The 20,474-nt window shown below is 40.5% G+C and overlaps 3 protein-coding genes across 6 annotated transcripts; 2 read left to right on the top strand and 1 right to left on the bottom strand.

Moving 5' to 3' along the window:
* The first annotated feature begins 273 nt into the window (after positions 1-273).
* On the top strand, positions 274-7,304 carry LOC146330462 (afadin- and alpha-actinin-binding protein). Of its 4 annotated transcripts, none has more exons than XM_084713991.1 (14): positions 295-330; positions 483-534; positions 627-647; positions 1,146-1,237; positions 1,318-1,380; positions 2,992-3,115; positions 3,237-3,315; positions 3,411-3,531; positions 4,447-4,600; positions 4,756-4,859; positions 4,944-5,105; positions 5,605-5,722; positions 5,822-5,987; positions 7,133-7,304. In XM_084713991.1, the coding sequence occupies exons 2-14, from the start codon at positions 483-485 to the stop codon at positions 7,239-7,241; spliced, it is 1,365 nt and encodes a 454-aa protein (XP_084570117.1). In that variant the 5' UTR covers positions 295-330; the 3' UTR covers positions 7,242-7,304. The 4 variants fall into 4 exon arrangements, with proteins under 4 accessions (XP_084570131.1, XP_084570125.1, XP_084570117.1 ...); XM_084713984.1 differs by having other exon boundaries at positions 296-330; positions 1,312-1,380; XM_084714005.1 differs by lacking the exon at positions 627-647 and having other exon boundaries at positions 274-330.
* A 3,768-nt stretch (positions 7,305-11,072) lies between these two features.
* On the top strand, positions 11,073-12,418 carry nanos3 (nanos homolog 3). The gene has a single exon (XM_084714020.1). The coding sequence runs from the start codon at positions 11,079-11,081 to the stop codon at positions 11,748-11,750; it is 672 nt and encodes a 223-aa protein (XP_084570146.1). The 5' UTR covers positions 11,073-11,078; the 3' UTR covers positions 11,751-12,418.
* Positions 12,419-13,934: 1,516 nt separating this feature from the next.
* Positions 13,935-19,495, bottom strand: LOC146330464 (uncharacterized). Its single transcript, XM_084714484.1, has 6 exons — positions 19,379-19,495; positions 18,553-19,298; positions 17,179-17,701; positions 16,077-16,216; positions 15,127-15,228; positions 13,935-14,016 (listed from the first exon to the last, which is right to left on the bottom strand). The coding sequence occupies exons 1-6, from the start codon at positions 19,493-19,495 to the stop codon at positions 13,944-13,946; spliced, it is 1,701 nt and encodes a 566-aa protein (XP_084570610.1). The 3' UTR covers positions 13,935-13,943.
* Between the last annotated feature and the right edge of the window lie 979 nt (positions 19,496-20,474).

Consider the following 20,474-nt stretch of genomic DNA (forward strand, 5'->3'; position numbering starts at 1 on the left):
CACACTCCGAGGTAAATGGAAGACACTATCATGTATTTATGAGATCTGTCACCTTTTAACTATTTAGCTGTTTTAGTAGCCTGTCCACTGTGGCTCTATGGTAAACTAATTGCATCACAAATATTTACATGTATGTAAATGATATTTGGCATTCACGGCACTTAGAATGGCGACATATTTTGATATCAATTTAATTGGGTTCTCGGTTGTTTTCATGCAAAAAGGGGCGTGGTCGACGGATATGATGTATTTGTCAGTGGTAATTAGCTGAAGTGCCGTCACCTGTCATTAGAAGAGGCAGCATTTGTCTGAGGAAGTGTTACTGCTCAGGTGAGCAACTAAAACATGTCAACTTGTCACTATAGCAATGTTTTTCATTTAAATGCAAAAGTACATGTTGTGTTAATCCTGTTGTGGTGCGCACTGGTTACATTTTCATGTGTGTAAAATGTCTCGTGTGAATATGTCAACATGGTACTCAGATGGCTTCTAGGTTTGGACAGAGGAGAGTTGGAAGACGCCCGGAGTGCTCAGGTAATGTCATCATTTTCCTGACATACAGACATATAGAGTCCAAAACTTTAGACCACTCCCCACCATCCTTTTTTCCCCTCCTTTTTAAACAATCTTATTTGCAACAAGAAAAGGTACATTGACAAACTCTTTGTGCGCATGACTCTAACATTTTGTTCAGTACAGTGTCACATCTCCTAGGAACATTTTACAAAGTGCAGTACAATACATTCAACCAAGAGTCTTTTGTGCAAAGTTGCAACAATCTAGTTGTTATAGTTGTCAAACAGACGGTAAACAAGGAATAAAGCATACAAGTAGAAATACAAATAAAAACTTAAATAGTAAATCAAATAAATTAAGGGGCTAGAGCAAATCATATTAAGACATGAGTACACTGATTTTTCTGGCATGAGTGCTTTTGATCATGCGTGCATTCCACAATGGAGATGGCTTTAGCAACAACACTTGTGTATATGAAACTTGGTAATAGTGATTTTGTTAATTAGAAATTCAAATTAAGTTGTTATTCGAGATTACTCTATCTGGATATCTTTTGTAAGAAAAGAAATCAATGTTTATGGTTTAGGGATTTAGGTAATAATGCAACTCCTTGCTTGTCTTGTCTGCAGACTCCAGCCCCAGTCCTCTGAATGAGCTCTCTCACAGCGCCTCTTGGTGGGCTGACGGGGAGGAGCACAGAGGGCAAGGAGACTCCCTCAGGGTGGGTAAACATCAGGTGAATTACATAGATTAGTGCTAAATAGGGAGGAAAGTAACTAAACTTCTGTCTTGTAGGAGCAGCTGCAAGAGATGGACGAGCACGTGGTGAGGCTTCAAGACATGCTGAGATGTGAACGGGCCAAGGTGAGTTATGTTATGTGTATAAAGAAAAAAGATCCAAGGCACTCCTCTGGCAAAAAGTTAAAAAGCCTTTACTCAGAGGACTATTTCATGGTGAAATTCTAAAAACATGGACAATGCTTGTACACGTTAAAATAGAACTTGGTTACAACCACTGACATAAATAAAAGATGGTATCCTGTTCCTCCCGCTGTACAAAACTACGGCCAAAATATCCCGACTGTGCGTGCTGCCATCTTGTGCTGGTGACATTATTTGGAGCCAGAGTCTGTGCAGTAGTGACCAGTGTTGGAGCTGGTGTTTTATGTAGTCAAATGACTAGTTAAAACCAAAACTGATCCGAGAAATGAACACTTGAGCAAATGTCAGCGTAATAAGAACTACCTAAAATGACTTAAACTTGTCCTGTAGCCCGCCACCAAAGGTAGATCAAGATTCTTTGGCTTCACTATGACAGAAACGCCGGAACAGCGGGACTTTATACCACTGGAAACCAATAGCATCCATAACATGGGATGTTTGTGCTGCTGCCATTTAGAGTAACAGAGTATGTACATCAAAACAACTACAAAAAAGGACCTAGACCAGCATAAACAGTGGCCTGTATCTGGTGTATATACAGAGTTTCTCTCTGCAATAATCTTAATTCGAACATCACCCCCAATGTTTGTTTTGGTTGCTTCTAGACCTTCAACCACAAGGCTATCTGGATTGCTGTATGTACATTATAAAAGTGCTTGTGCATGTGGAAATCCACATTTGCTATTCAGATGGTATACTAATGCTCAGACTTTGTCTTTCAGTTGTCTCTTTGTCTGGCCTATGTGAACGCAATCGCTGATAAACGCCACACAACAAACATAGGGTTACAGTTAATGAATTTTTTAATGTCACCGGCTTTATTAGTCACTGAAGTCACTGAACTGTTTAATTACTTCTATGTTAACACAATGGTTACATAAGCCACAGTACGTAAGTAAGTACCCTGCAATGGTAGATGAAGCCAAATATTTTTATGCCTCCATGCCGGCGACAGCCATGGCCGGATGCATTATCTTTTTGAGTTGTCCGTCTGTACACCTGTATGTCCATCTGTCCCATTCTTGTTAATGCAGTCTCTTAAGAATGCTTTGGTGGAATTTCTTCAAACTTGCTACACATGTCTACTTGGACTCAGGGATTAATGATTTTTGGATCAAAAGTCACTGTGACCTCAAACATTTTTTGTCATAACTCTAAAATTCATACGCTAATTATGTTTTCATTTCCAGACAAATCTGTTATAGGTTAAAATTATGAAGTGGTGACATTTTATGTCCAAAGGGTTAATGTCATTGTGACATAACGTTGAGCTCTCTGTGTTTCTCTGTAAAAATAATCTCTAAGTGTAGACAGCATGTTTCTCCTTGGAAATTATTCACTGGAGTCGCATTAAAACCCTTTTATTAAATTCCCTCACAGCTCAGCACTAACCTGTTCCATAGTGTTGGGGCCATCCTAAAACTGATTTTATGAAAGGCAGTGTTGGCATATAAGTTACCTACATAGTGGAATATTTTAATATATTCTTATTCTTCTTCCTCCTCCTCAAAATTCTCTGTTCCCTTCTGTCAGTGCACATGTCTGCAGCTGCGGTGCAACCAGCAGGAGGCAGAGCTCAGGCGTCGAGAGCAGCAGAACAACAGGATGAAGGAGCGGCTGTCACAGCTGACTGACAGACACAGAGAGAAAGGACCCTGTGAGAGTCACTCTGTCATGTTGCCGTTAAAATTCACAGAATCTTTTACACAGCTATTTGCTTACATGTGAAATATTGACTGAAATGACTCACATTTACCGTCTTGCACTTTTCGATCCAGCTATAGAGGTGTTGAACTGTCTGCCTGGAGGTCGAGGCAAAAGAGACCAGCCGATCAGATCTTTCAGGTCTACTGCAAAGTGCGTTGGTTGCTATTATAATTGCTTTCTGATTGTTGCTTTCAAATGTATTCTCTCCTCCCCTCTAATCCTCGCTTGCTCTTTCCACTGTGCAGGCGAGAAGAGGCAACGCTGCGTGTAATGCTGGAGCGCAGAGAAGCAGAGCTCAGAGAGGCGATGAAGCTGCGCCACAGCTTCAACATTTTTCTTGATGCACTCAGTTTCGAAATGGAGCAAGTGAGTCAAATAAGAGATGTTTTTATTTAAAGCTACTTCAAGGAAATTTCATATTGTGTTGATTTTGGAGACCTCTGTGGAAAAACCATAACCACAAAATAGAATTTTTCTCTAAAGAAATCTTCTGGCTAATGTACTACTTACTGTAATTTTTCCTGGGAAAATGTAAACACAGGCTCATTTCATCTGATTTCAGGGAGCATTTGACCCTGGTGCAGTTTTGGGTTGTTAAAGCATTCTGAGCACAGCAAAATAACGAAAAATAAGAAAGTACAGGCAGAGGGCGGGATGCAGGCGCTGCCATGCCCTTCTGGTAGATCGTGGGTGATGATTGAGACCTTAAAATGACAGTTCAGCCCAAAATTAAAAATGCTTATCTTTCCTCTTACCTGTAGTGCTACTTATCCTTCTAGTTTTGGTGTGAACCATTGCTGCAGTTAAATGTAACTAAAAGGCACTTGGCACCAAAAAATACATTTGAACAACTCAACGGCTGTCTCCTTCCAGAAGACGTGACACACTTACTCAAGATAATCCACTCGCCGCCTTGTGAGCATGAAGAGCGACATTGCTGTTGAGATTTTTCCAGATGTACTTTGATCATCACAAACAGAGTGCTGTCTGGTTCCATTATATTTGAGAGAAGGTTAACTTCTGTATGGTCTATGTCCAAAACACAGCAACTTGCACCAAAACAATCTAGTTGGATAAATAGCACTACAGGTAAGGGGAAAAGTCTGCATTTTTGATTTTTGGGCGAACTGTTTTCAAGTGATAACTGGGAAGATCACATAGTGCTATCAAATGCTCAGAACAGTTTCTAAAATATCTTCTTTTCTCAAATACTCTCAATCTTTAAGTTATGTCAAATCCAACTAGTAAACATAACAAAATTGGTTGAATTGTTTTCTTAAGACCCTGTCAGATATGGCGGATCGTCGGAATGAGGCCCGGACTGAAGACAAAAGGCTGGATCAAGCCAAGGTGGCACTTGGTGACCATGTAACAGGAGGTGTGGTTCAGAATTGGAGGCAGGTGCAGAGGAGACTGAGTGACGTTCAGCCTGAAGGTAAACACCCAAGCTGAATAATCTTTTAAGTGACGCTTTGATCTGTTGTACAGTTTTTAAGGATAAATGCTTTTCAGATGTATTTATTCGGCTTTAATTCATTTTGTCAACCAGTGATTTAGAGAGGAAAGTATCTTTGTCTTTCTTCACTGCAGGCCACACTGGTGTTGGTACCGACCATGACAAGCTCCTGGCTCGACTTGAAACTGACCTGAGGGAGAGTCAGCAGCTTGTCAGATTACAACAGCAAATGCTACAGGTATGATTGCTATCACAAACACGCTTCCTCATAAGAGATTTTGCTGGCATCACACATAATACACTCCTTGTTTTGTGTCTGCAGGACAGCCTTGCTTCACCCATCCCCTCTGAACTGGCTGATTCCTACTTTTTGGAAGAATGGGAACGTCTTCAGGCGTGCTGGGCAGAGCTCGGCCATCTGAGACGGACATTTGAAAGGGAGAGGCAGTCCTTCACCGATGCTGCCATCCGACTGAGCCATGAGGTAGAGTGTGCCGTTGTTTTTAAAGTTACATGTGATCACTGCTTGGAACATTTTGTCCTATGCTGTAGGTCCATGCTGAGATGAAAATGAACAAAGTAAGGCTAGGAAGTGCAGCAGTTATTATGAGGGGAAAAAATGTATTCCTGTCAGAGGGCACCTGGTCCAGAGATCAGACTGAGCATTTACAGTAGCCTCCTCATACAAAAGAGCACAGCATACTGGCTGTCATAGTCATCAGACATTTACTCAGTCAAGGAAAATTCTGCATTAATCTGAACTCTAATTAATGTGAAACAGACAAACAAAAACACTTATTTTGGCCCAGAATAGAAATTTCAAATGGGGACACTGTCGCTGTAATATTGTTGCCAGAGAAGCAACTATTTCAACTTAACTGAATGTTTCCTTGATCTCTGGGGTATCATGGTCATCTTATAATTTATTAGATTTCTCTTACAGGATGCCTGTTACGCTGTAAGTGTATCTTTTGTTTCTACAGCGTCGTGATTTTGAGCAACAAAAGGCCTCTTTCCTGAAGGAGCAGTATCTGTGTGACTCCCCTCTGTTTAGTAAAGGAGCACCGAGCAGCAACAACAGGAGGGAGAGCACTGCTCTCAGTGAGTATTCAGTCAAACTAAAGGGTGCAGTGGTGTTTTTAATGTGGTGAAATATTCAGCTACAAAGGCCCTAAATAGATTATGCGTTTGTGGCTCCAGATTTCTCAGGTTTGGGGCCCACCAGCATATCAGGCTGTCTGCCCATTACTCCATCTTCCAAGTCGGGGACAGCTGCTGTTTCTGGGTTACATCAGGGAAGAGTCAGAGTTCAAACCCCCAGCACTCCTGAGCTCTACTCTGCCCTCAATCTGTCATACAACTGCAGGTTAGTCAAGTCCTGCTGTCATAGACAGGAAAAAAATTAACCACCAGAAAACATTTTGAGCTTTACCTCTGTTCATAAATGAATGAAGAATTCACTGCAATATTAAATCTGGCCTTTTGTGGTGCTGATGTTGAATAAACCCAACTACTACACTACTCCAGTTCAGTCCTACTGATACCATTAAGTGTTTACATGGGCAGTGACAACCTGGGAAGGGGAAATTAAGTCTGGGTCCATTTGCACTTCACTGGAATCAAGGAATTTTATTGTCATTTTCACTGTGCTTTTACATACACAAGAGAATGAAATTTTGTTTCTCAATCAGTGACTGCAGTGCACTAGAAACATCAATAAAATAGTAAACATAATAAAATATAAGCATCATAATAGACTAATAAATAGGAATAAAATCAGATAAAAACAGTCAGTTCTCTCAAAGTGCATTCAGTCTCTTGACTTGACAGGTGACTAGCTGTCAAGGGTGAGTGTGGGTGTGTATTGGGATGGGGAACAGTCCATTAATAAGTCTTACAGCCTGGGGAAAGAAGCTGTTCAGCTTCCTGTTAGTCTTGCAACTTATGCTGTTGTATCTCCTCCCTGATAGCAAAAGGGAGAAGATGTGGTGCGAGGGGTGGAGCGGGTCCATGATGATGGAGGTGGCTCTGCTGATGCAGCGCCGCTGGTATAGCTCCATCAGGCAGGGGAGTGGGGCACCAATGATTGATGATTGACTGTCTTGACCAGTCTGTTAAGCCGCTTTTTGTCCTTCGCACTGCAGCACTCGAACCAGGTGGTGAAGCCCTAGTTCAGGATGCTTTCAATGGTGCCCCTGTAGAGGGTGGTGAGGTTTGTGGTGCGGGGGCCTGTTTTCCTGAGTCTGCAGAGGGAGTGGAGTCGCTGCTGAGCTTTTTTGAGGTGTTAGTGGTTGAAGTGAGGTCATCATCAATGTGAACCCCCAAATACTTCACACTGCTGACCTTCTTTACAGCAGTCCCGTCGATGAATAGTGATTCATGATCCTGTTTGCCAGACCTCCTGAAATCACTGATATTATGTTTAATCTTAAAAGCTTACTTCATCTTTTACGTTCTTCCAGTTACAACAGCTATTATTTTGACATCTGTCATTCCTCTCTTCACCTTCAGAACCAGTGAGATTGATCACTCGTCAGAGATGTGGGATGGCCAAGCAGATGGGATGGTGCTCTCACCCCAGCCTCCACACTTAGACAACACTTTTGATGATAGGTGGTAATTAAAAATAGTGTTGTACATTTATTATTTACACATTTTAAAAGTATCAATAAAGACATATTTTAATATACAAATAATAATTGTTTTGTTTGTTACCATCTAGGCTGGCAAATAAAACACTAGGGTTGTTCTGATATCGGTATCGGGAATGCTTCTGACAGCCTAAATTGATGGATTGGGTATCAGATGGCAGTGACATCACCCACTCTACTCCGACTCCGACTGGCTTACACTGATAGTTTTTTTCCTTCTTTGACCAAGTTTTTATTTCATTTTTCCATGCTAGAGGTTAGAGTGTAACAGAAGATCAGCAGCCTCTATGAGGTCATATGCAAGGATCATTTTAACGGATGCAAATAAATAAATAAATAAATTTGAAAAGAACTTTCCATAAATCAACTCATGAACTACCTCAGAGGGGCTCTAGTTACACCTAAACCTGTTGGCCACATCTTGACGGCGCATGCGTAACATAACCCATATACATAAATATTCAGACATATATAAACTTACACAACAAATGTAACAAACAAAAAAAAAAGGGGGGGTGTATTTCATTGTCTAGTCCATATAACTTGATTTTACTTTCTCTAGTGCCCTGGACGGGGTGTCAGGTGTATTTGTCTCAGCACCGTTAATTCAAGCTATAGAGAGTTCCAAGGAGATAATGTCTAAAAAGGATCGAATCCATTCAGGAATCCAGAGTTTATCGGGGGGGGGGGGGGCTTCCACCTTAATATCAACATTTTTTGGCAGCTGTCAAACCTAAAAGCAAAACTCTTCTCTGGGATCTTGTGATATTGATCACTGAATCGTCATTCAGAAGTAAGACATTAGGTAGGCTGTTCCAATCACATCTGATAAAATATGTGCTACACCAGTGTTCCCCAACCCTGGTCCTCAGGGCCCACTGTCCTGCATGTTTTAGATGTTTCCCTGCTCCAACACACCTGATTCACATGATCAGCTCATCATCAAGCCTCTGCAGAAGCCTGATAACAACCTGATCATTTGAATCAGGTGTGTTGGAGCAGGGAAACATATAAAACATGCAGGACAGTGGGCCCTGAGGACCAGGGTTGGGGAACACTGTGCTACACTACACCAAAAGTGCTTAACATCTGGACAGTCCTACATCATCTGTAAATATGTTCCAACTTCATTATTATTACATAATGTGCAAACAAATTATCCTTGGCCATCAAACCCCTTACCCCTTCCCTTCTAATCTTCAACCCTTCCTTCCATAGCCTCACCTCACTGTAAGGCACCCACCCACCTGCACCCATATAGGACATAAATGCTACTATCCTCAAACACTTGATCGTGTGCTGAGGATGGATTATTGTCCTGTTATCTTCACTCCTTTTACTCCACCCCATCTGTGTAGAGCTGTGACAAGCTTAAACAAGGAGAAGGGGAGACGCTTTTTCACTGCTTCTTGGAATAACTCCCAAAACTATTAGAGAGTTTTCAATCCATAGTAGAGTTCACCGTATTAAGAGAGTGTTTCACCTGTTGCTCGAAGAATTCCAACGCCTCTGTTGCTCTGCTGAAGGAGTGTGTTTTGTCCTTAAAAGTTATCAGCAGTTTGGCTGGGTGAGTAATGCCATGTCTCAGGTTGGCCGAGCGTAAAAGCACCCTGATGTTGCTGAATTGGGCCCACTGTTTCTGTTGCTCTATGGTCATATCTGGGCAGATGCGAATCCTTTGTCCTCGATAATTTAGTTTGTCCCGCAACGCGCCTACCAGGCGCTGGATGGTGCGTCTCACCTCAGAGCTGTGGAGCTGAGCGATCATGCAGCGACTACCATCTTGAGAGCTGCTACTATAATTTTTAAAGGTATTATCTGCAGCATCTTCTCAAACAAAACAATGTCTAAACTTATACAGCATAATCCTTTCAGTCATCACTTATTCTGCAGAAAACCAATAGCACTTTTATATTACTTTAAAAATATCTCACTACCAAATTGGCATTTATCAACATAAATGTGGGTTATGATGAACATGAACTTAACCATATTGGCTTTTATTTAAAACTAGCATTTTAGTAAATCTTAAATTTCAGAGATATTGCAAAAAAACAAATCCGCTTGTGCAGTTTCTGGTTAATTGGCAATGCCACTGAATCCTTTGTGTAGACAGACAAGAAAACATGACACACAAATCAGTTTTTAAACATGGCAGTGGGAAATTGTGGCATTACAGATTTCAGTGTTTTCAATACTTTCACCCAGTTGGATTTCACAAGATGTTTGAGATGTTATAAGTGTTATTACCAATTTATGAGACTAGAACAACAGGTGAACATACCTGTATTGTTCATCTCAGTCACTTATTAATTATTTTTTTTTACATTTTTTCCTGTCTTTTATGGGCCTTTGGGAAAATAGTAGCGGTCTTCAGTAGTAAAGGTTGTTGCTTCAGTTTGAAAACCTTGTTTCACTTACATAAAACCATAAATTATGACAGATTTGAATGTTGGCACAGGCATTATACAAGTTCACTGCTATCCACAATCAACCAGAAACTTTTTACATGAAACATGGCATTGGATACAGTACAATGACTGTGCAAAAGGAAGTTCTTAACTATTGCATGCATAAATGGGTCAATGTTTACGGTCATCTTTGCATGACATTTTAGTGCCAATTTTGCTGTCACAAATATTTTCAAAGTAAGTGCTGTTTAAATGATATTTAAATAATTTACTTGAAATTCATGTTAAGCAATGCCATCACTGACATATATTATGCTCATTTTTGTTTCCTTGTATAAAAGTGTACTAACACAGTGATGCTGATTTAAAGTTAGTACAAGCAACTTCTCCTGTGTTGATTTTGGAGCCCCCTGTGGACAAAAGCAGTGGCGTCTCCACTGCCATAACTATAAAATATAACATCAAAAATAGAAATTATCTAAAGAAAAATCTCCTGCTTCTGACTAATTTTCCCAGGTAAAGTTTTACCTAGGAAAATTTAAACACTCTGATTGTCTGCATGCCATAAGTAATTTCATCTGATTTGGAGGATGCGACACAGTGGCAGGCATTAAGAATAACAATATATATGTAGAAATAGGCAATCAGGGGCACCCTGGTTGCTCAGTTGCACACTTCATGTACCAAGGCTGTCACTCCTCTGCAGCTGCTGTGGGTTTTACTTTTCCTATCCAGTTAAACCCCCCTGTCACCCCCACCCTCATGCAGAGCTATACAGAGGCAATAAATAATTGGGCTTCATAAACAGTTAAAAACGTGTAGTAGTTTTAAATGATTAATTCAGGAAGGAAAAATGTTGTACCTGGTTATGGATAAGGGACACCTTTGAACCACTACTTAGATGTTTTAGAACTTTTTACTGATAGTCAGAGGAGAGTGTCGTGAACAATTAAATTAATATTTGTCAGATTTTCTGTTATTTGTGTGAGGTTTCAAAACGTTTCCCTAATTATATTTCTTAAGACTTTTTTTCAGAACACACTGAGGATCCAAAATCAGTTCAGTTTGTTTATGTTGCAGCATCTGTATGTTTTGGGTAAAAGGCCTGGACTGTATTAGAGACAAATGTGCATGTGTTGTGCATGAGGGGGCAGGATGGTATCACTCAAGATAATTGGAGAGACTGCACGTGCAATGCAGGAGCTCATGTGATTGGCTGCTGGCATGGGGGACGATTGCGACTCTGATCACCACTTGTACTCAATTACCAATCAAAACCTTGTTAGGCGCGCTTGGCGCCGTGTGTCTGCTGTTCATCGTTATTAGAAAGTCAACAGCGTATCATCGCACTGAGAGGGAGTCAGGTAGACAACAGCATCACTCTGCCTGAGCGGCATGGTTTGGGGACACCTACCCCACTTCATGGAACCGAACAGCAAAAGTTTCCAACCTTGGAAAGACTACATAGGACTGTCAGACACGATCAGAGAGATCCTGGGCCGGGACACCACCACTGAATTCCCCTTGCCAATCTCCAAAGTTCCTGATGCTGATGATGACCTGTGCCACGCACTGCTGTCTGCGCGCATAGGCGCAGTTTGCCAAAGTAGAGACCTCGGCACAGCTTGTGCGCCCGATTTGCCAAATAAACCCACACTTCCAGGCTCTGTGGCATCTTACAGTCCATCTGATGGCTCGTGGTGCACTTCAGACTCCTTTCCTGCTGATCCACCAAACCAAGTGGATCTGAAGCTGGGAGCCGGACCAGCGGGCTCCCGCGGGCCAAAAGAGCGCAAGAAGAGCACTCGTTTCAAGACACCGGACCCGCCCGCGTTACCTCCCTCCCTTGAGCGCATGATCTGCGGCTTCTGCAAGCACAACGGGGAGTCCGAGCTGGTGTACGGATCCCACTGGCTGAAGAACCAGGCCGGAGACGTTCTGTGTCCCTACCTGCGGCAGTATGTGTGTCCTCTGTGCGGGGCCACAGGGGCCAGAGCTCACACCAAGCGCTTCTGTCCGAAGGTGGACAGCGCGTACAGCTCCGTGTACACAAAGTCCAGACGCTGAATCGACCAGAGGCAGGTAGCAAACAGGCACAAAGGGCTGGATCCTCCCCCAATGAGTGTGATTTCTGTTTTTTAGCACGCGTGTGTTTGCTTTGGTGTATGTTTTGTGTTTCATTTGCATGCTTTGGCACGTTTGCTGTGCAGCCTTCTATAATACTGATAATACTGATTTTCCAGCTGCTCTTTTTGCCTCTAACAGCGTCTGATTGGTGTTTGGAGTTTGTGCAGTACTATAAAGAACGACTACCTGATATTGTGTTTGGGAGCACAAAAAAAGAGGTCATGTTTCAAAGGAAAATGTGTGTTTGTTTAAAATTTTTTTTAAATGTGGCTGTGTGATGTCCAGTTCCATTTCTCTTGTCCATGTATTTAAGGATTAGAACACTATCACACCTTTATAAGACACACAGTGATCAGTAAAAACTTCACTTCGGTACGTAAACATCATGTGACCATCTCAGCATTTTAAATTTTTTTAAAAAAATATGAGCAACTTGTTCTTGTTCTGGGTTGTAAATACCTGTTCTTGAGGCCTGTTATTTTATTTTGATATTGTGCATGTGGCTAATCTAAAATGTCAATTAAGCCCTTCTGACTTTGTGGAGAAAAGTTGTGTGAAAATTTCTAAATATTCTTGTATGTCAGACGTTATAAATATCTAAACTGACAGCACTTGTGTTTTCTTTGTCACTCTCTGTTCTTTGAAATCATTTGACAGAATTTAAGGTAGCCAAGATGTGGGGCATGTGCACATCTGGATATAAAATCAATAGGGGTGTCATGATTCTTGAAAGTCACAACTTCATTTTAATTTTAAGGTCAGCTCTGCCACAGTTTTTTCTTTTGACAGGTGCTGGACAGCACAAGGTGTTGAGGGTAGGGAGGGAAAAAATGCTGTGAGAATTGACAATTCTGCCTTTGATGTAAACAGATGATACTTTCATTCAAAAAATAACTCTGTGGAAAGTATTTCCACATGATCTTTCAGTGTTAAGTAATTCTGTTGGTCCAACTTAATGTACTTGTGTTGGGTCAACTTTGCTTATTAGGACTGATTGAATGTATTTATTGGGGTTTGACCCAACTAAATTACTTGTGTTGGGTCACTATAATTTATTAGAATGGATGAGAGCAGCCATATGTCGCCCATATGTCCTATGACCATGACTCCTTTGCCTGAGATGGAACACTGTAAAAGCTCCAGACAGTATCTGTGTCAGTGGCAAACACTTCATCACATTTTAGTTAATGATGTCACTGAGTAAACATCATGTGTGTCTGTTGTGTCTGTAGATCAGCGTGAATCAGACAAGAGTCTTGGTTATGGTGGAACTAGTGTTTACTGTTAAAAACATATAAAGCATAAAATACCTGCTTTCAGTATTGAGTTTCATCTAAATTAAATAGTGTCTTAATGATATAAAAAGTGATGTATGTCTGGAATACATATTAAGATTCAATAAGGTGGCTGTAAATCAAATTTGTCCGCTTTGATGGAGGCAGACGGAAAGCACCCCTATTTTAATTTTTTTTTTGTGACATGGCAGCTTTCATTGGCAAAGACATACCTTAATTGTTCACCTGTCTGGTCAGAGAATTTGGGCTCCTACTAGCTAAACAAAAATATGTTTTCCTTATTTTATGTGTTAAAGTGGCAAAGATCTGATTTTGTATTGACCGCAAGTCAAATTAGAGTGGGTCTTTTCACCTAAAGATGGGCAGGAACACGATGCGGGAGCAAAGGTCCCTGATGGGTCGCTCACACCCATGGATTCAACTTATTTATTGAAGTTAAGTTTGACTTAATTTCATAGGGTTGGTCTGACTAATTTTACAGCAGTAAAATTACACTAATAAATGAAGTTGATCAAACTCCAGTAAATCAAATTGGCCAGACAAAATTACTTAATGAAAGATTTCCTTGATTAAATTAAGATAATTCAAAATGTTCAACAAAGTCTGATACTATATGATAACAGAATACTCAGACTGTCCCAATAAACAACACCTAGCTTTATTTGGGGGGAACCAGAACAACTAAGCCATTACACCGAACATGTCAGCTTACAATGATGCAAGAAGAGCAAAGCTAGACTTACTGTGAAATATTTAAACAACTGTATAATGGCAAAAGCATTTTATTACCCAGAAACCACTGGGGCAACAGTAAGATCAGGATCAAGAGAACAAATCCTCAACGTATTGACGACCTTTTACTGCTGCGACGCAGGTTCTCCAGCTCTCTGTAAGTGGCCATGACCTTTCGACTAGAAGAAAGCAACAAGAGGACAAATGGAGATATTCAAACCTTTTCTCTACCAGGTTTGAGTCTGACAACAAGTAGGCCAGATTAAGGCAGGTTGAAAGTGTTAAGTGAAGGATAAATGTCTGACAGAGGGTTGTGTGCGTGCTGGTACAAGCAGCTCAGTGTGAGTATACAAACTTTAAAGAAAACTGCAAAATGCCTCCATCAATATTAGAACATTAGATCATACATCAATGTTAGATCATCAGGATCAGTTTAAGTTTAAGGGTATGCTATAACGTTATTTAAAGCAAATGTTTCTCTCTCCAAAGACACCAGGCTCCTTTTGACAAAAACATTTTACAAGTCATTTTAATTGCAGAACACAGGAGCTGCTCGTCTACTGCGGCCTCAGTCAGTTCATTTGTTTGTGTTATTTTGAGACTTTGGTGTTTCAGTGGATAGTTTGGATTCGCAGAATGTCACACAATATCACAAACTACCTAAGTGATCAAGGAAATAGTGGACTAGCAACTCATGTGTTCTGCAATTTAAAAGGACTGTTTTTACCAAAGGATTCTGGCAGCTTTTGGAGAGAGCGATATTTGGCTTATATAATGGTGGTTTTCTGATGCACACTTAAACTGACATTGATTCTTTTGGTTAGACCCCTTTTAAGGTTGTTAAAATATGTCTATATGTATGTTCTAACCTCTAATAATTTTTCAGAATGAATTAAGACTATTTTTATTCCTAATAGCCCAATGGATCACCCAAAAGTCACAGTCAATCTGACCCCTATATATGTCTTCTTAAACCGAGGGTATATCAGTTTGATTTGTTGGTCAAAGTTCAGTCATTCAGGGCTTGACTACATAAAGAGCAGAGCCCCTCAGGTGACCCTGGCAAAAGGTGCCAAGCAGTCTAAAGCTGACAGAGCTGATGATACACTCCAGCCAATGAGCACAGAGTGAGGAGGATGAGACTGACCAATTGTATTACAAGTCAAAAGTTCAACTCTGGTAAGAGGGAGGAGCAGGAGCTGGAGCTGGAGCTGGAGGTTGGAAAGATACACATAACATGCAACATAAAAAGAAAGATGTATAAAATAGAAACAGAACTATTCACTAACTTCAGCGAGGAGAGTTCTCTGATGAGGCCACAGATCAGGTCTGTAGCATCGTCACAGTCTGGGCAACCAAGATCTTCCTTCCCCTCCATCGCTTCCTCCTCACTGAATGGGAAGAAAGTAAAAAGTTGGACAGATTTAAAAAAAGTGGTGCATAGGTTTAAAACAAATCGTACATTTGAATGTGCCATGTTCTTCTGTCCCTGTTGTCTGTCCCTTCCTCTTTGATTTTTTTTTTTTTACAACCTGCCAAGTTGTTTTTCAAGGTGAAAAAATACCACCACTGAGTTTCCCAAGTCTAAAATGAGCTATATCAGAAGATTGTTTACACTGGGCATTTATCTGAAGAGCCAGTCTACAAAGGCTCATCCGCTTCCCTGACATTTCCTTTTTCCTCTCACCACCGTCAGAGTTCTCATGTAATCAGATTGCAGTTATTTTGACAGATATTGCCATTGCAATACGAGTCACAATTTTAGTGGAAATGGAAATTTTCCATTTCCTGTTCACTGTACTCTTCAGATACTCCGGCTTCCTCCCACAGTCCAAAGACATGCAGCATAATAGGTTAACTGGTTACTCTAAATTGCCCATAAGCGTGAATGTGAGAGTGAATGGTTGTCTGTCTCTATGTGTCACCCCTGTGATAAACTGGTGACTAGTCCAGGGTGAACCCTGCCTCTCACTTGTCACTAGCTGGCTTGTAAATGGACAAGGAAAGATGGGCGTTCAATTTTAACGTAAATGAGTCGGGAGGAAGGAATCGTGTCATGGAGGAGAGGAAATCCCAGCTTTTTCTGGTAGTTCTGACAATTATCGGCCCAGGGTACAGATTTGAACGTATGCAGCGTGTCAATCTTCAGTATAAATATTGCAATTAGCCATATCATGAATTTGATAATATTTTATTAATTGTTCAGCCCTAGATTTAAGTCCATTCCCTACTTCCTTACATCAGAGTGATGCTGTTCAGCTGAGAGTCCGACACGTAATCCAAGTACCCGGATCCTAATGGGTCAGTGGTGTCCCTGGGCGGAGGGTGCACAGCGTTCAGAGAAGAAGGACCAGCGCAAGGTTCATCATCAGGATTAGACTGTGTGCAACAAAATCAACCACTTCAGTAAAGTTGTAAAAGAATTAGTAAAATAGCTTAATGTATATATCAATTTGTCTTTGTTCATTGTTTTTAGTAAGACTGTCAGCTACAGAAATTCAGAAAGCGATTAGGTCTCTCTACATTTTAGTTGCTGTATTTTGCCTTAAATACGTAACTCATTTAACAGCTGATGTCTATTAAAGTCAACACACTGTTTGATAAAGGTATAAGTGGAATATAATATCCATGTTTTCATTAGTATAAAATCATCTACAAAAAAAGTTTCATTGTGTTCTTCTTCCCTTAAATTAGTTATTTACATCTACAGAAGAAGGAGGTCCGAAATGGTGGAAGGAATCCACTATTTTGCATCGCCATGTTTATACAGTAGTCCAGAAACTGACAAACCAAGCACTGGCTCTAGATGTGGCCCTTTAAGTTTTTTGCACCACTATACTTTCTCCTACACGTTTGGAACATTTGCCATCTGCAAGCTCACTGCTAGATGCCACTAAATCTTACACACCTTTAAGTATTCACATTAATACAAATTATTTGTGTAGCTGCAGTTTTTTACATTTGCGGTTAACAGTAGGACTATACCTAAACAATTGTTTTCATTTAAATTACTCTGTAGATTTTTGTTCAATTAATCATTTTGTTTAGTCGATAACATATTAAAAAACAGGTGCCAATCCTGGTAAAATTGGCAAAATTGTGTTGGATAATATTGACTTATTGGATATAGGTAAAAATCTAAAATCATGCATCCCTAGAATTACATCAGATGTAAAACACAAAAAAAACTGCATTAATGAGGAGGAAAATCTGGCCTGAGCCATGCTGACTAAAAGACACCCGAGGGCATAACTGTTTAACGCAAAATGACAAATGAGTGACTTTAACACCTCTCACAGCTTCACTAAACTGGTATTTGAAGCTGTGGTACCACCACACACACTGTCTTTCCTCTCTGAGCCACTGGGTGACACTGCAGCCTCACTGAGCTCCACAGAAACATAGTTGAATCTTCCCGACTGTGAGTCTGTGGATGAAGCTTCAGCTGTGTCACCATCTTGATTCAACTCTTCCTTCTTTTCTTCTCTTGTCACATTATTCACCTGCAGAGAGGCGGCCTTGATTGCATCCCGGTTCTCAGTCTCCTCGTTTTGCATCGGACTGCAGTAAAAACTGATGGCAGGACTTTGGTCTACTACTGCTGATCCATCTTCTGTGTCTGTCATTCGTTCCTGAGGTTTTTCAGCCACTGTCTCAGCTGTACATCCCTCAAATTCCTGCTGCTCCCGACTCCCAAAAATCTCTTCCTCTGGAGGTGGTTCTGACTTTGTGTCAGTTTGTTCTGGAGCAGGAGGTGCTACACCTCCTTCAGCTTCACCACTCTGTCCCTCTGAGCAGCCTGGATCACACACAGTACTGGTCTCCTCTGAGGTGGTGACAGCAATGTGGCCCTCAGTTTGTGTCCTGTGTGTCAACAAACAATGTTATCATAAAGGGGGAAGTAACAAATTACATCATTTTATTATACATTTGGAGTGTTTCTTCTAGGGAAGAATAATAATATCAGCACATCATCTGTATCAACCAATAAAGGCTTTAAAATGGAATATCAGGCCAATAAGATGACACTGTAATTATGTGCACACAACGGGAGGATATCTGCCAGACTTAGACACTATGGTCCAAATAAATAGCTCGCAAAACAAATAGTTACTCTGTGGTCACCAAATTTAATGTATGTGGCCCTGTGGCCACCAAGTTTTATCCCTGTATTGCAAGCCTTTGCCAGCCCAGTGTCACAGTTCAACAATATCCCAATTCCTTCACGTTTTAGTTTAACATTCTACAAAAACAGCAGCTAGCTATCAATATGTTGGGGCCACTGAAGTCTGGGTTTACTAAAAAAACACTTGTGAACAGTACTTTTCTTATTTTGTCCAGTGAGTGTATACATCTTGAAAAGCATTGTATTTTAAATATGTCAGTGAGTCATCACAATAAGAGTAGGCATAATAAAATCTTAATTCCACTACAGGAGAGACCTGATGTTTTTTACAATTAGGTGGAAAAATGTGCTGATATCAGCATCAGAAAGTGGCCAAAATGAATTGGAAAATAATGTGCATCCATAGTTTTTCCAATGATTTAACTAAAACTTGTGTGTGTATGACTACAGTCAAAAGAAATCCATCCAAGTACAGACTTTTAATCTAATTTGAACAGCACATGACACAACTCTTTCCACCAGTGGTACTTGGCAAATACTAAACTTAGAGACTAAAATTGTGAGATCCTCACTACATTATTCTTCTCACCTGTCACCCCCTCCACAGTGACTAGACTGAAGTTTGGTCTCAGCCTCCTTCTGCTCTGTGACACTGCCTGCTGGGATGGATGGTGAGAAGGGTAAAGGGGGTGCAGATATAACCTCCTCCTGAGCCCCGAGGTCATCAGTGCCTCTCCAAATCTGTTTCGCAGCTCTCCCCAGTCCGTTTTGCCCATTTTCATGCTTCTGTGTCTGTAGGAAGTAACTCCGCTCCTTCTCTGTCAGACCACACATACCCATCCGTCGCTTCTTTTTTGCCGGTAGCCCCGCCAGAGCCTCCTTTCTGATTTCCTTCACATCAGCTACATTGCTGTGTTCTTCATGGCTGGTTTCTTGGTTGCGGTCCAAATTACATTGAGGGTTCTCCCTTACAAGCATTTGGTCCTCCAAAGTATCATCTGTGCAGATTTGAGATGCTGAGCTGTTGCATTTCCCTGTAGTTATTTCCCCTTTGTCTTTTGCACTCTGGTTGGCATCATAGTCATCAGTGTGAACTCCAAAACCCTCCAGCTGAGAATCATCACTGGGTTTGGTGACTGTAGTCTTTTCTTGTGTTTCAACAGCTTTAACTGTCACATTTTTCAAGGAAACAGCTGTTGTTTCTGCACATATTTCTTCCGTGGCAGGATCTTGTTTGGTGTGACAAGACTGTTCTTCTGCCTGATGCTCATCCTGGAAGGGCTGGTGGTGCTCTAGCAGTGCAGCATCCACTGCTGTATTATTTCTTTCAGTGTCCTAAAAAAAATAGAATTACTTGTTAACCATTTGTCTTGATAAGATGGAAATGTAGGATCTGTGATAATTACCTAAATTACCTGATGATGGAGAGTTGTCTGAACATCATTAGTCACAGATATTTCGTCACCTAGATTTTCCCTCTTCCTTGACCTGAGTGACCGAGGCTGGGGCGGAGCTAAGCTGTCTGAACACATAATTAATCATATCAATCAAAAATGCATAGTCTTACTTTTCCTCTGACCTGTAGTCCTATTTATCTATCTAGATAGTTTTGCTGTAAGTTGCCAAGTTTAGGAGATATTGGCTGAGGTGTCTGCCTTCTTTCCAATATGGCACTCAACTTGTCTTCCTGCAAGTACCAAAAAATACATTTGAAAAACAAAACATTAATGTCTCTTTCCAGAGATCATGACCCAGTTACTCAAGATAATCCACAGACCCTGTTGTGAGCAATTTCACTTTGGTATTATTTTCTTTCTACCGAACTTTCTATCAACCACATCACTGACCAGAAGAAATTGTGCATTTATAAAACTCAAAATGACAGCAGGGAACTGAAACATTAAGCATTTACAGCTATTTTTAAAATGTATAAATAACTATAAATTAAAACACAAATAGAACAACCTGAATCAAGAAAAGGATCAAATATACATAAAATGTTGCCTAAAACTTGAAAAAAAGAAATAAAAACAATCTGCATTATGTTCTGTAAAAACATATCCGATAACAGATACCCCAATACTGATATGGCCCAATAAAGCTATGCTAGGCCAATATTGAGCCATAACATCAGCTGACAGATATATGTGTCTGGCTTTAGTTTAAAATCTGGGGGTCATCAAAAAATATCCCATAATGATTTATTATTTCTTTTCACCAGTAAACCATCAAAGTTAGCATCTCCTTTACCACTGCTGTTGTTCTTCATCTTTCCTTTGGCCATCTCCTCTTCCTAAAGAATAAAAAGAAATTAATTTAATAAAAGACATGACAACATAGAAGGAAATGTGAAAAAATATACCCCGTATAAACACCCTGCAATTCTATCTTGATGGTTAGCTTAACATTTCAGCCAACTAACAATAGTTTGACATTTTTCCCTCAGAGCAGTAAATGCACACAGTAGGAAGCTAGTTAACATCAAAAAGGTTACACTGACTAAAGATATGT

The sequence above is a fragment of the Lutjanus erythropterus genome, chromosome 3, assembly GCF_056507025.1.
Source record: "Lutjanus erythropterus isolate fLutEry1 chromosome 3, fLutEry1.hap2, whole genome shotgun sequence".
In the NCBI taxonomy this organism is placed as follows: Eukaryota; Metazoa; Chordata; class Actinopteri; order Lutjaniformes; family Lutjanidae; genus Lutjanus; species Lutjanus erythropterus.

Excerpts from the sequence above, each read along its gene's own strand:
- LOC146330462 (XM_084713984.1), top strand. The coding sequence starts at position 483 with ATGGCTTCTAGGTTTGGACAGAGGAGAGTTGGAAGACGCCCGGAGTGC. Across the intron at positions 535-626 it reads AAGACGCCCGGAGTGCTCAG|TCTTATTTGCAACAAGAAAA; the intron begins GTAATGTCATCA and ends CTTTTTAAACAA. Across the intron at positions 1,238-1,311 it reads GGCAAGGAGACTCCCTCAGG|GAGCAGCTGCAAGAGATGGA; the intron begins GTGGGTAAACAT and ends TCTGTCTTGTAG.
- nanos3 (XM_084714020.1), top strand. The coding sequence starts at position 11,079 with ATGGTTTGGGGACACCTACCCCACTTCATGGAACCGAACAGCAAAAGT.
- LOC146330464 (XM_084714484.1), bottom strand. The coding sequence starts at position 19,495 with ATGTGTTCAGACAGCTTAGCTCCGCCCCAGCCTCGGTCACTCAGGTCA. Across the intron at positions 19,299-19,378 it reads AGACAACTCTCCATCATCAG|GACACTGAAAGAAATAATAC; the intron begins GTAATTTAGGTA and ends TATTTTTTTTAG. Across the intron at positions 15,229-16,076 it reads CTGAACAGCATCACTCTGAT|TGAGGAGGAAGCGATGGAGG; the intron begins GTAAGGAAGTAG and ends CTTCCCATTCAG.